This window comes from Triticum dicoccoides, chromosome 4A, assembly GCF_002162155.2.
Source record: "Triticum dicoccoides isolate Atlit2015 ecotype Zavitan chromosome 4A, WEW_v2.0, whole genome shotgun sequence".
NCBI classification, from domain to species: domain Eukaryota; kingdom Viridiplantae; phylum Streptophyta; class Magnoliopsida; order Poales; family Poaceae; genus Triticum; species Triticum dicoccoides.
The window spans coordinates 471,981,276-471,993,575 of NC_041386.1; the positions used below are offsets into that span (position 1 = coordinate 471,981,276).

General features: G+C 44.0%; 2 protein-coding genes and 1 long non-coding RNA gene across 8 annotated transcripts; 2 read left to right on the forward strand and 1 right to left on the reverse strand.

Moving 5' to 3' along the window:
* The first annotated feature begins 254 nt into the window (after positions 1–254).
* On the forward strand, positions 255–3,939 carry LOC119286253 (cyclin-dependent kinase B1-1-like). Its single transcript, XM_037565630.1, has 7 exons — positions 255–804; positions 1,444–1,505; positions 1,609–1,720; positions 1,836–1,929; positions 2,503–2,572; positions 2,960–3,098; positions 3,399–3,939. Exons 1-7 carry the CDS (start codon positions 445–447, stop codon positions 3,489–3,491), a joined length of 930 nt encoding a protein of 309 aa, XP_037421527.1. The 5' UTR covers positions 255–444; the 3' UTR covers positions 3,492–3,939.
* A 1,167-nt stretch (positions 3,940–5,106) lies between these two features.
* LOC119286255 lies at positions 5,107–6,017 on the forward strand. The gene has a single exon (XM_037565631.1). The coding sequence runs from the start codon at positions 5,121–5,123 to the stop codon at positions 5,790–5,792; it is 672 nt and encodes a 223-aa protein (XP_037421528.1). The 5' UTR covers positions 5,107–5,120; the 3' UTR covers positions 5,793–6,017.
* Positions 6,018–6,283: 266 nt separating this feature from the next.
* Positions 6,284–12,300, reverse strand: LOC119286256. 6 transcript variants are annotated; one of them, XR_005140342.1, is made up of 11 exons: positions 12,200–12,300; positions 11,593–11,852; positions 11,421–11,496; positions 10,841–11,057; positions 10,275–10,325; positions 9,924–10,002; positions 9,461–9,635; positions 9,015–9,119; positions 8,105–8,228; positions 7,266–7,438; positions 6,284–6,604 (listed from the first exon to the last, which is right to left on the reverse strand). It is a non-coding gene; the product is annotated as an uncharacterized LOC119286256 (long non-coding RNA). The 6 variants fall into 6 exon arrangements; XR_005140345.1 differs by having other exon boundaries at positions 9,924–10,044; XR_005140343.1 differs by lacking the exon at positions 10,841–11,057 and having other exon boundaries at positions 9,461–9,630.

Consider the following 12,300-nt stretch of genomic DNA (forward strand, 5'->3'; position numbering starts at 1 on the left):
GATCCTCACCGCCACCGCTCGCAAAACCCTAACCCTAGCGCTTGAGCCGATCGCTTGGCAATCGCCTCAATCGCCTATCCGTGTTTTACGTGCGAGGTGGACCCTGGGGACACGTGTTAATCGACCGAGGTGGTTTGCGGAGACGAGAAATCATCCGGTAGATTTTAAACATTTTCCTTCTTTTTAGAGGATCGAGCGAGGGGGTGGGCAAACAAGCAGCGGCCCAGGCGCCCAGCCCATCTTCAACTCGGCTCTTTCGTTCTCAAGTCAGCCACGCAGCAGGGTCGCAGACCCGCTTCACCCGTTTCTTTTCATCTTTTTTCCCTCTCTCTCCCCCATTTCAAAACTTCCAGATCCACCTAGGGTTTGCGCCTCCTCCCTCCGCCCCCATCACACAAGCCGCATCGAGGAGGACGACGCCGACCTCGGACCGTCGGAAGCACCATGGAGAAGTACGAGAAGCTGGAGAAGGTCGGGGAGGGCACCTACGGCAAGGTGTACAAGGCGCAGGACAAGGCGACGGGCCAGGTGGTGGCGCTCAAGAAGACCCGCCTGGAGATGGACGACGAAGGGATCCCGCCCACCGCGCTCCGTGAGATCTCCCTCCTCCGCCTCCTCTCCAGCTCCCTCTACGTCGTCCGCCTCCTCGCCGTCGAGCAGGCCACCAAGGGCGGCGGCGCCGGCGGTGGAGGGAAGCCCGTCCTCTACCTCGTCTTCGAGTTTCTTGACACTGACCTCAAGAAGTTCGTCGACGCCTACCGCCGTGGGCCCGCCCCTAAGCCGCTCCCAACGCAGGTCGTCAAGGTAACGATTTTAATTCGTTTTGAGGCTGATTTGCCCTGCTCACTTGGCTTTCCGCCGATGCTACGTCGGCTGAGTCTCCTATCCATCGATCTGAGGACTTGCCACTTCCTCATATATGCCCATTCTGAACTCTGAGTTTTGCATCGTAAACGTGCAGAACATTGATATGCAATCAGAGCGAACTACACTGTAATTTTTAATTCGTAATTGACATGATTAATCTTGACGATAAATTGAAGAAATTAAAACATTGAACCATTTTAAATGCTGATGAAATGTGGAATCAGAACATCATACGGTTGTATGCGTTTGTAGTTGGTTTGAATTCGTCAAAAAATATGCAAGCTCTACTACTCTAGCCTAGTTGCAGGAGACTAACTAAGTAGTGCAGTATAATGGTTGAAACTCAATGTTGACTGCTGCTGGCGTTCTGTATTTTGCATACACTCAAGTTCAGATTAGGGCCCCCTCCAAATCCAGAGAGCTTAATTTGTTGGTTGCTTTGGAATCAATTCATCTTCATGCCTTTATTTTGGGGATGCTATCGTTAATTTTCATTGGATAGCAGTTGGCGGAATCCATTTTAATTTTGATAGGTCTGTTTTGGGCTAATAGACAACTTTCTTTACTTTCTTGTAGAGTTTCTTGTATCAGTTATGCAAAGGAATTGCACACTGCCATGGCCATGGGGTCCTTCATCGGTTAGACCTTTGTTTTCTGATTTATGTTGCTGTACTTATCGGCCCATACAACATTGCAATTGTTGCTAATGTGATTTATGATTGTTCCTCTTTGATATCATAGGGATTTAAAGCCCCAAAATCTATTGGTTGACAAGGAGAAGATGATACTGAAAATTGCAGATCTTGGGTTAAGTAGAGCTTTTACTGTTCCTATGAAAAGCTACACCCATGAGGTACTGTTTACTCGTCTATTCATCTGTAAAATTGGACAGTGAACACTAGTTTGACATAATTTATCAGCATGGTTTAGTATGTTCCTCAGTCATATTCCCTATTTTTGTGTTGTAGATCGTGACGCTTTGGTATAGAGCTCCTGAAGTACTGCTTGGAGCAACACATTACTCAACCAGTGTTGATATTTGGTCCATCGGATGCATCTTTGGTATGGCAATATTCCTTAATTTTGGTCTATGTTATTGAGTACTGCCTCTGGACTGGTTTACAAGCCCCTCTGGTACTTTGAGCCTAACTTTGACCACCGATTTAGTAAGAAAAATATAAGTTACATGCATAAAAAATACACCATTGAATTCACATTTGAAAGAAGCTTTCATTGCATACTTTTTGTGGCATATAATTGTACTGAAACAGAAAGCACACCTGTACAATCACAGCAAAAATACACTAGGGAATTGATGGTCACTCCTGTCTATATGAAATAGTAGATGAGTGGTTTTGTGCTTTAGATCAGTGGAAATTGCATTTGCTCGAACCAAGGTATTACCATAGCAGCAATTCTAAAGCCTTCAACGTATGAAGTATTGCAGTTTAAGAGTCAACTACCAAGATCTTAAGCTCCAATTTCACATGGGCCTCATGCTTTTGAATTTCTGGCCGACTCCTCAGTTTTTCCTTGCTCTCCTTAACTTACAAGATGACATATTTTCCACTTTTGATTGAATCCCCCTCCTCGCCCCCACCGTTTGATGTTTACACTCTTTATTATTCTGCACAGCCGAGATGGTCAGAAAACAGGCTCTTTTCCCTGGTGACTCTGAGTTACAGCAACTGCTTCACATTTTCAAGTATTTCTCTTTCTCTCTCTCCTGCTTCTCATTAGTACTGAGAATATGTATTTGTCAACTTATCATGATAAAACTACTTTTCTTAGTTGCAAGAATATCATGCTAGTACTTTCAGAACAATCTTATTTTTCGTCCTGTTCTGTTGAAAAACATGCCGGATTTTCCATGAGCTGATACTTGCCACAATCTGGAAACATAGCAAAATTTGTCCCAATTTGAGATGGTGGACTTTATCAAACTGTTCTTTGTCAGACTCTGTCTGAAAACTTCTGATTCGGATTAGCACCAGTGCGACATACAGTATGTCGTATTTTATTAGTTAATATTTCTTCTATCAATTTATATTGTACATGCATTGAACCATTAATTAAAAGTGCTCCTTATCAGGCTGTTGGGAACTCCTACCGAGGAGGATTGGCCTGGAGTAACTGCTCTGAGGGACTGGCATGAGTTTCCTCAGTGGAAAGCACAAAGATTGACACGTGCAGTCCCTACACTGGAACCAGAAGGAATTGACCTGCTATCGGTACGCTAAAAAGCTTAAATGCTAGCCCTTCATTCTCTTCACTGGAAAATCATTAGCCTGTCAAACTAAACATGCACTGTGCTTCATTACTATTGTTTGTTGTTTCTCCAACTCAACAAATTCAAGTTATGGAGATGTGCTTAACCATCCATTCCCTGTCATTTGTCTGCTATCTTATGATGTTAATTCTGCTGAACATTATTTTGATGCACTTGAGTTGAGTTTTCTATTCATATGCCAAGGCTGCATCAAGTATGTCTAGCCATATGGGCTTACATTTCCATGTCTCGTTCCTTGCAGAAAATGCTCCAGTTCGACCCGGCGAACAGGATCTCAGCCAAAGCCGCGCTAGAGCATCCCTATTTCAACAGCCTCGACAAGTCTCAGTTCTAGCTGTTCTAGCTACCGTGTGATTTTTCTCAACTTGGTGTGTGCGCTCTGCTCACCAACTTGTTCTGCCATGAGATCGATGCTGAAAACGCACGAAACCATGTTTCATCTACCTACAATCAGCAACGGCGTGTTGCTGGTAGTTGGCTCCCATGAGCGCCCGTCTCCTAAACCTCCAGCACTTGATTTGCCCTGAGAATTATCGACTGAAGATACTGTAGGAGTTTTATTTGCTCTGTACGGAATTGTTTGATGAGATGGGTTTGTGGACAACAGACATTTGTGTAGCATAATAAGGCAGTACTAGTATTTGTTAAGAAAATGTTGCTTCATGACAAGTGAAGTTATTTGGAGCTGCGAAGTGGTGAGAGGCGTGGCGTGTGTCCGTGGAAGGAGCTTAATAGTTACATTTGATGTGGACATTTAACATAAAGCATGATTCTGGCGGGGACATTTGGCCAGCCGAGGTGCGGGAACTGTAATGAGCATATCCAAAAATACAAGCCATTTCTATGAGCTGGCCCGGTTTAGCAAAAGTCATGCTAAAATTGCACACCGCTTTGCCAAATTGTCATGCTAATAAAAAGGACTATGAACTTTCACATGCCTTGTTTGAGGTATAGAGTTAGATGCCAGCTCATGACCAAATGTATGTGGACAACCCCAAACATATCCCTGGACATTTGGGGTCTTGTTTGGTGAACCGTAGAAGAAGTCTTAAGGGCAACTCCAACGCACGAACGCATTTTGTCTGTTTAGATCTGTGTCGACAGAAATCACAGCCCAATGCGCAAACATAAACACGTTTTGTGTCCATGTGGACGCAAAACCGCCTCAAATTTGGGCTGGGTTTGCATCCACACGAACACGAGATAGACACACCGTGCATTCGCTCAGTGTCCGCCCTACAGTCCTTTTAGATGCGCGCGCGTGGGGCCGGGGCGCCCACTCTTCTCCCTCTCTCTGCCCCCAACCGCTCGATAGTGCCCAACCCTAGCCATTGTTACCGCCGGTCGGAGAGGGTTTTGGTGTCGGCCATCTCAGCCTCCAGCCGTATGCGCGAGCTCGAGATACACCGCCGGCACTGAGCTCTCCCCGAAGACCTCCTCCACGATCCGGCATAGGATGTTGACTCGCCGAACTAAGACGCCTGGTTTGTGGACGAGCACGATGCGCGCCACCGGTCCTTCTTCGCCTCCCGTGTGCGTGCTCCCAGTCCACCAGCGGCTATTGAAGGGGAGACAGGTGAGGCGTCCGACGAGGCCCACAAGAAGGCCGGCGAGGAAAGAGCTCGAGGAGTTCGCCAAGTGGCTGGGCCTGGCATTGATCCTGGCCCGGAGCAGCCGGAGCACGCGTTGGAGTTGGATTTGCCCCCACCCCAAGATAAGAATGAAAATGTCTGGATGATAATCAAAAGGCCCAAAGAAATACTTGAGATTAAGAAATTTCAAGCAGGCAATCTATGAAGTTTCCTTTTTCCGTTCCTGTTAACCAGTTCTTTTTGCGCGGTAACCAATTCAGACGCAACGGCACCACGCTGTGCGGTGCTGTCCACGTACGTACGGTACCGTCCATCGTCAACAGCTCGTCAAAATTCCCTCCCCGGCCTTGCCTACGCCATCGCATCCTCGGATGGCAATGGGGTCCCCTAAATCGAAATCGAGCTCCCCCATGGCGTCCTCCAAGCCCCCCACGCCGTCCTCCGCGAGCCACCACCAGGCGCGCCGCCGCCGCCGCCGGTGCCTCGTCGCCACCACGGCCGTCCTGCTCGCCCTGGCCGTCGTCCTCGCCGTCCTCTTCCTCACCGTCCTCCGCGTCCGCGACCCCACCATCCGCCTCGTGTCCACCCAGTTCGTGGGCGCCGCCCCGCGCTTCGCGCTCCTCCCGACCCCGTCCCTCCACCTCAACCTCACGCTCCTCGTCACGGTGTCCGTCCACAACCCCAATCCGGCCTCCTTCACCTACGCCGGCGGCGGCCACACCAACCTATCGTACCGCGGCGCCCACGTCGGGGACGCCGAGATCGACCCGGGCGCCGTCCCGAGCCGCGGGGACGCGGAGGTCCGGGTCGCGCTCACGCTGGAGGCGGACCGGTTCGTCGCCGCCGGGGACGTGAGGCAGCTGGCCGAGGACGTGGAGAGCCAGGCGATGCCGCTAGACGCCGCCACCACCGTCCCCGGCACGGTGCTGCTGTTCGGCGTGTTCAGGCGCAGCGCCGTGGCATACTCCAAGTGCAGGCTCGTGGTCGCCGTCATGGGGATGCGCGTCCAGAGCCACGAGTGCAACAGCCGCACCAAGCTCTGACCCGATGATCGATGGATCTCGCCGGAGAAGATTGGGCGCGAGGCATGGCCGTGAAGGGGGGCGACACGTGCAGCCACGCCAGCGCACAGGGGAGTTTGGTGTGCCCCTGTGCGGTTACACGTTCGATACAAATGGAGGATTGAAATTTAAACAGCGGATTCCCTAGACCAAAGCGCGCCTTGGCGCACATTGCCCGTCCAAGTGCCATGACCCAGCATGTATAAATCTTGTACATTCAAAGGAAATTATGGCACTCTTTCAAGACTAATGAGTTTAGTGGCGATTACAAACAGTAGAGATATATAAAAAACATGGCATACTGAGTATACTAAGTCAACAGGATAATTAATTTGCAAAGCACATGACAAAATTTGTTTCAAAAAGCCAGAGCTACTGCCAGATAGGTCAAACTGTTTGCATCAAGTTCAGAGAAAGCAAAAAAGATTCAAGATACCAACAGCCTGAATGTTAACCTTCAAATTCCAGAACCATACATCATCAACAACATAATATAATTAAAATAAGATAACTTAACATACAGGCCATTTCATTATTTCTAAGACATAAACAGAACAAATAGTCCCATATCAGAATTATCAGCAACATGACAAAATAAAAGGAGGTCCGTACATATCAGAACCGAGACTCCAAATCTCATGTCTCAGACATGAAATATATTCTTTATCAGATTTGAAGTACCACAATGGGCTAATAATGACTGTCAATGTAGGGTAGGTACAACATGCCTTTCTTTTCTTGGTCCTCTCACAAAGGCATGGCTCACTACACAGTCTTAACCACTGGGTGTCTACCTGAATAACCAAACCAATCAGCATATCAATTACAACTACATTAGAACCAAAAGGATCCCTAGTAAATTCAAATTTAAACCAAGAGATTGTTGTTAGTATGTATCTAGTGAGATTTATCATGGTATAAACATCAGCAACCACATTGGTTACTTATAGTGGAGGGCACAGTAGAACCAAACCTATACATTTTCACCGTATCTTCATTTACTCGTACGACTGGTATATCCTCTGTACTCATGTGTATCAATTAGCAAGAAATTAATATTGGCAAACAGATTCTCTTCCAAATTAAGCTCAACAACATACAGTAAATTGTATTTGGACTGGTTCCCATCTACTACTTGCACATCTCAGAGTCAACTGTCCATGGTATATCAAATAGAAATTTAGGAAGGAAAAGGAAGTGAAAGATAGACGGACAGATAAATGAAGAGTGGGAGAGTGAGGATATAGGCATAAGAAACATATCAGAATAGACGGTGACCGCATCTGCGGGCGTCATTGGGTTCTTTTCCATGGTTCTTTCCTATTTTATGAACATTGGGTAAAAGAAAGCAGGGAAAAGAGCAGGAGCAAGGAGGAGAAACAGGGAGAGGCATGAGGGGCAAGAGTCGACCAAGATTCATCAACCGAGATCCATCAAGAGGGGTAGGGTTTGTACCTAGACTATGTTGAGGTCACTGTAGCCGCAGTTCCGGATCCAGGCGAGGTAGTGTGAAACTTAAGACATGGAGAGAAGGGTCTTCTTGACTTCTTGTATTCCTCTCATTTGCTACTGTTTTGTAATCGGGCTGAGCCCAATCCAGCATGAGTAGGCCTAATAGATTTTGTTGTCTGTAGAAAGAAACAGCAGTCAAAATAAATTAATCAGTTCAGATGAATATGAATAGCTGACATATGTGATCAATTTTTCTCGCTTAAAATACCAGGAACCTAATGCCTTTAAAACACCAGCATCCCAATGAAAAGCACCATGGATATAAAAAACCCGAGACAGACATACAACAATTTATTTTTGTAAGGATCTAAATGCAATGACCATTTTACCCTAACAATGTCATAGGTCTATATCAAGGTAGATTATATATGTATGTAAATACCCAACGGCGCAAAGGGAAATTAGAATGATTGTAGAAAATGACCAATCTAATATAGCAAGCTACTCCCTCCGTCCCAAAATTCTTGTCTTAGATTTGTCTAAATACGGATGTATCAAGTCACGTTTTAGTATTAGATACATCCGTATCTAGACAAATCTAAGACAAGAATTTTCGGACAGAGGGAGTACATCAGAAGGATGACATAGATATAAATAGGTTCAGTACATAGCAGTTGGTCCAAGCAATAACAAAATGCAGTGGAATTAGTTATGCCAAAAGCAATGCAATTTGGACTGAAATTATTGCCTGGAGTCCTGGAATCTGTCCATGACTCCAGGGTGCTAAGCAGGAAATTCACCTGCTACTACATTCTAGGAATATGATGTAGTTTTGTTAGTACCTTTCTTTTCATGTAGTGGCCGTGGTCATTGCAGCAGGCGCCGTGACTGTCTCAACCTCCTCTTCCGTCTCTACGGCCCGTGCTCCTCCTTCCGAGTCATGAGGAATCACAAGGATGTAAGCCTCTGAAATTTAAAAGGAAAAGGAACCACAAGGTCTCATCAGCCTGTTTAGTCATGGAAGGAAGCATCACATTTATATACACAACAGGGGCAACTTAATTTGAGAAAACATGCATGTATTGAACGCTTCCTCCAAATAATATATGGAGTTAATTACACATGCATCGATTTAAGCTATCTCTTTTCCAGATTGCTCAGGATATTTTAATTGCTAGCAAGGAATCCTGTGAAAGAAGTTGGTTATGTTTCGACACACTGCAAAGTTGGTTATATTTCAACACATGCTACAATGTCAAATAGAGGCCCACTTTCCCAGATTTCATTTCATATTCACCCAAAGCACACATGGACATATGGATACACACTGGATCCAACTTGTCTATTTAATAAAAAAGAAAGAAGAAGGATCATCTGTAAAGAGAAAACACCACATCACCATAACCAAATGCTTAAGGTCAAAAAGGTATGCATTCATCCACTACTTACAACTGATCCTACCAAGAAACATTTAAAAAAAATACAACAAGCACTGACAAAAATATAGGAGCAGCTATTATAAAAATATGATCAGAATGCGTTAGAAATAACTTGCATAATATGACAGTGGATCATATCTCACAATTAGAATACATTATAATATTGAAAACAAAAAATGAGGTGACCAATTAGAATATTCTCATTTAGGTGACCACATTCCATAGTTTAAATTAAAAAATTAGGCTTCTCCCTAAAGCATGCACTCAAGTAGGAGGCATTAAAAAAGAATCTAGATGAAACATACGGGCATACCTTCGATGTTTCATTGCACATCTTAATGGAGATATTATTATCTTATGGACCTCAGTAAAATTGACGACCTTATTAGTTGCAACTATAATTATATGAAACAGGTGCCTGCAACGAAAAACGACAAACCATGATTGATCACAAATGAATTAAGCAGCTACAACTATTCTATCTCATTCATCGGATAATGAAAAGAGAACCGGTTAGATGCTAATAGAAATAGTGTGATTGTTTAGACACAATTTTATTTATTTTTCATTTATGATGCTCTTTGCTTTATCCCAAAAACCCATTGTTTACTTCACCTTAGGACTGCATAGGAGATATTTCTTTCAAGGGATAATCAAATCAGCTATTTCTATTATAATCCAACCTATTCACTATCGGAAGATTAAAGAGAGGGACATAATAGAATGAAATATGTATTACATAAAGAGAGCGTAGCTCACCTTGTTGCTGCAGGTTGGCATTGCTTGGGGAGGCAGTAGCTGCAGGCTTTGAGAAGGATGCTGTGTATACGGTTCTCCTGTTGTTGTAGCTTGTGGGAGACGCGAGGTGCAGTGTGCAGGCCGAGATCTCCTCTCCCTCTCCCATCTCCCTCTCTGCTTCCTCCTCCAGCCTGCTCTATTTGCCAAAAAAGATGCACCTTACCAAATTCAGAAAATGACACCGAGAATAGATGCAGAGATAAGTACAGGGTACTCAATAACCCCTAGAAGAAAAAATTGAAAAGTAATGTGTAATTTGACTTCAGATTAACAGCCTATGTGGGTTACTCGGCTGACTAATTATAACCACATGTCACTAAAACTACATGCCAAGACGCCAAAGACTTCCTCAACAACACCAAGAATAAAATCTCATTACTTAACCTACAAACTTTGTCCAATATGGGAGAGGACAGATGGTTACCTTGGCGGGATCAAGCTGCGGGACCTAGAAGAAGCAGTGGCGTCTTGGGTTCGAAGTTCGAACAGGCGAGGTTGGCAAACTGCAGGCCAGAAGACATGATGGTTGATGGCTACTACCAAATCTGTGTGGCGACGTAAACTAAATGCACCAAGTCATCAAAAGTCTAAGTAAAGTTTGCATAACAAAATAGCATTACAAATACTTGATATTTTATATTAGGGGTGCAGTCCAAACAATGGTTCATAACAACGCATCTTATACAATAGAAGGCACCACAAGCAAGCCAAATCAGGTATGAAAATAGTAGATAACAAAGCAACACGAGAATAGTAGTCGAGTATATTGGCATACCTTTAATTCTCAAAGAGTTGATTGGTTCATAACAACGGTTCCAGGAGAAAGCTGCGATAGAAAAAAAATAAATATATTCTTTCAAAGAACGCCCAAAGGTTTGAGCAGGATAAGGTAATAAATATACATGATATGTAAACTTCAAAACTATATAGCAAATGAGCATACTGCAGAGAGATAAATGCAGATTTGAAGCAACGTATTCATAGATTGGCAGAGTCTAATTGTAGCAGCATATCCTTGTGAGACCGATACACCTTTTGAACTTCTCTCTAGCCAAACACATGTAGTCTAATTGTAGCAGCAGATGAGCGACATGTGGCACTTGAATTTATTGACTGTAAGTCGCACCACTATAAAATACAAAGCATTGATCCTTTGCTGTTATAACCAAAAAATTTCGTAATTTTGTAAGAGACACGAAAACAGAACTACGGCCTAGGATCTTATTTCAGAGGTCCCTAACCCTGCCAATTAAAAACATTTTTTCCTCCTGGTATGATGGCTTAATGAGAACAGGAATTTCAGGATGATTTCATTTAAATAATAGGTCAAGGAGTGCTCACATAACCAAGATTGGTGACTGGGAATATCTGGTGCATAATTCGAGCATAACCAAGATTGGTGACTGGGAATATCCCGTGGGCAGCGGCTAGATGTATAGTTTTATTACATAGCGACAAGTACATAGTATATAGAAATGGTGACAATCTTCAGATACAGAGCTGCTGGATGCTGCAGAGAGACCAAATTAAGCCAGTAAAACAACTCAATAGCAGGTTCCTACAGTTAAAACGACAAACACAACATAAGACAGGTCAGTATCTTTGAACCTAGTCGCTGCCAAATGGTATATTTTGAACAGGAAGAAAACAAGCAAAATCATTGCCAAACCGCACATATCTGAACCAAGGAACTTTAGAATGACAACTATCCATGACTAATTACCATCACCAAGGCAGCAACACGCAGATTCATGGAAAAGAATTTAAACTACTGTTTTGAGGTTTCAAAAAACAAAAATATTTAAAAAGGATGTACACCAGAACTGTAAAGCAGGGAATTATGTGATAAATTCATAGGCCAATGATGATATTAATGTTCCTAAAGTCGCTATGCAAGGGGGAAATATGAGTAGGAACTGACCTGCACAAGAAATGTTGGAGATGCATCTTGCAGGAACTCACAGATTCCTTTCAGTAATCAGTACGCCATGTCCTCTCTGAAAATTCAACAACATTTTCAAATATGTAAACTATACCACCCAATCCACTACAAATCAAGTCGACAAACATTCAACTTTCAGCTCAAGCAATACCTAATTTGATCACATCCAAGTTTTAATTCCATCAACCGCAATTTCTGATCCAACAAATTTTGATTCCATCACCCACAATTTTTGATCCAACAGATCTGGGAAGCCCGAGACGGTACCTTCCAGATCTAGGGGAGAGGGAAGGGAGGCGCCGGTGCCACCCTGGTGACGACCCTTCGACCATTGCCACATCCACGCAACCACGACTTCGGCAGAGAAAACAGGCGGCACGAATCAAGGGCCGTACTCATATCCCAGACCAGCTGCAACACGGTTAATGGAATCAGTCACACCAAACCCAGGCCATGATAAAAAAAAATCAAATGTATGTGGTGTCATGCAATCTTTTTGAACTCAGATCTTCTGCATAAAGTGATTCATATTAAAAAAACATATATATACCAATCAATTAGATAGGAGAATCACAACTTATCTTGAATCAACCCATTGATAAGCACACCAAACTGAACCGAATAAGATAAATGCAGACAACTAAATAGTATCTCTTCCATACATGGAAGAACCAGAGGCATCAAATAACATAAACTTAGCAGCCAACCTTGCTCGATGAAATGTAGGGCTCATAAGAGGCTAGGGAACCGATTCATACCTACGGAGCAGTGGCTACCTTGACGTTCGTCCCTCTGGAGCTGCTGCACACACACATACCCTGACCTATATGTCAAGCTGCAGAAAAAGGGATCAAAACAG

Bases quoted from the DNA above. Each gene is read 5' to 3' on its own strand.
- LOC119286253 (XM_037565630.1), top strand. From the start codon at position 445: ATGGAGAAGTACGAGAAGCTGGAGAAGGTCGGGGAGGGCACCTACGGC. The intron at 805-1,443 runs GTAACGATTTTA...ACTTTCTTGTAG, and splicing joins TCCCAACGCAGGTCGTCAAG to AGTTTCTTGTATCAGTTATG. The intron at 2,573-2,959 runs GTATTTCTCTTT...GCTCCTTATCAG, and splicing joins CAACTGCTTCACATTTTCAA to GCTGTTGGGAACTCCTACCG.
- LOC119286255 (XM_037565631.1), top strand. From the start codon at position 5,121: ATGGCAATGGGGTCCCCTAAATCGAAATCGAGCTCCCCCATGGCGTCC.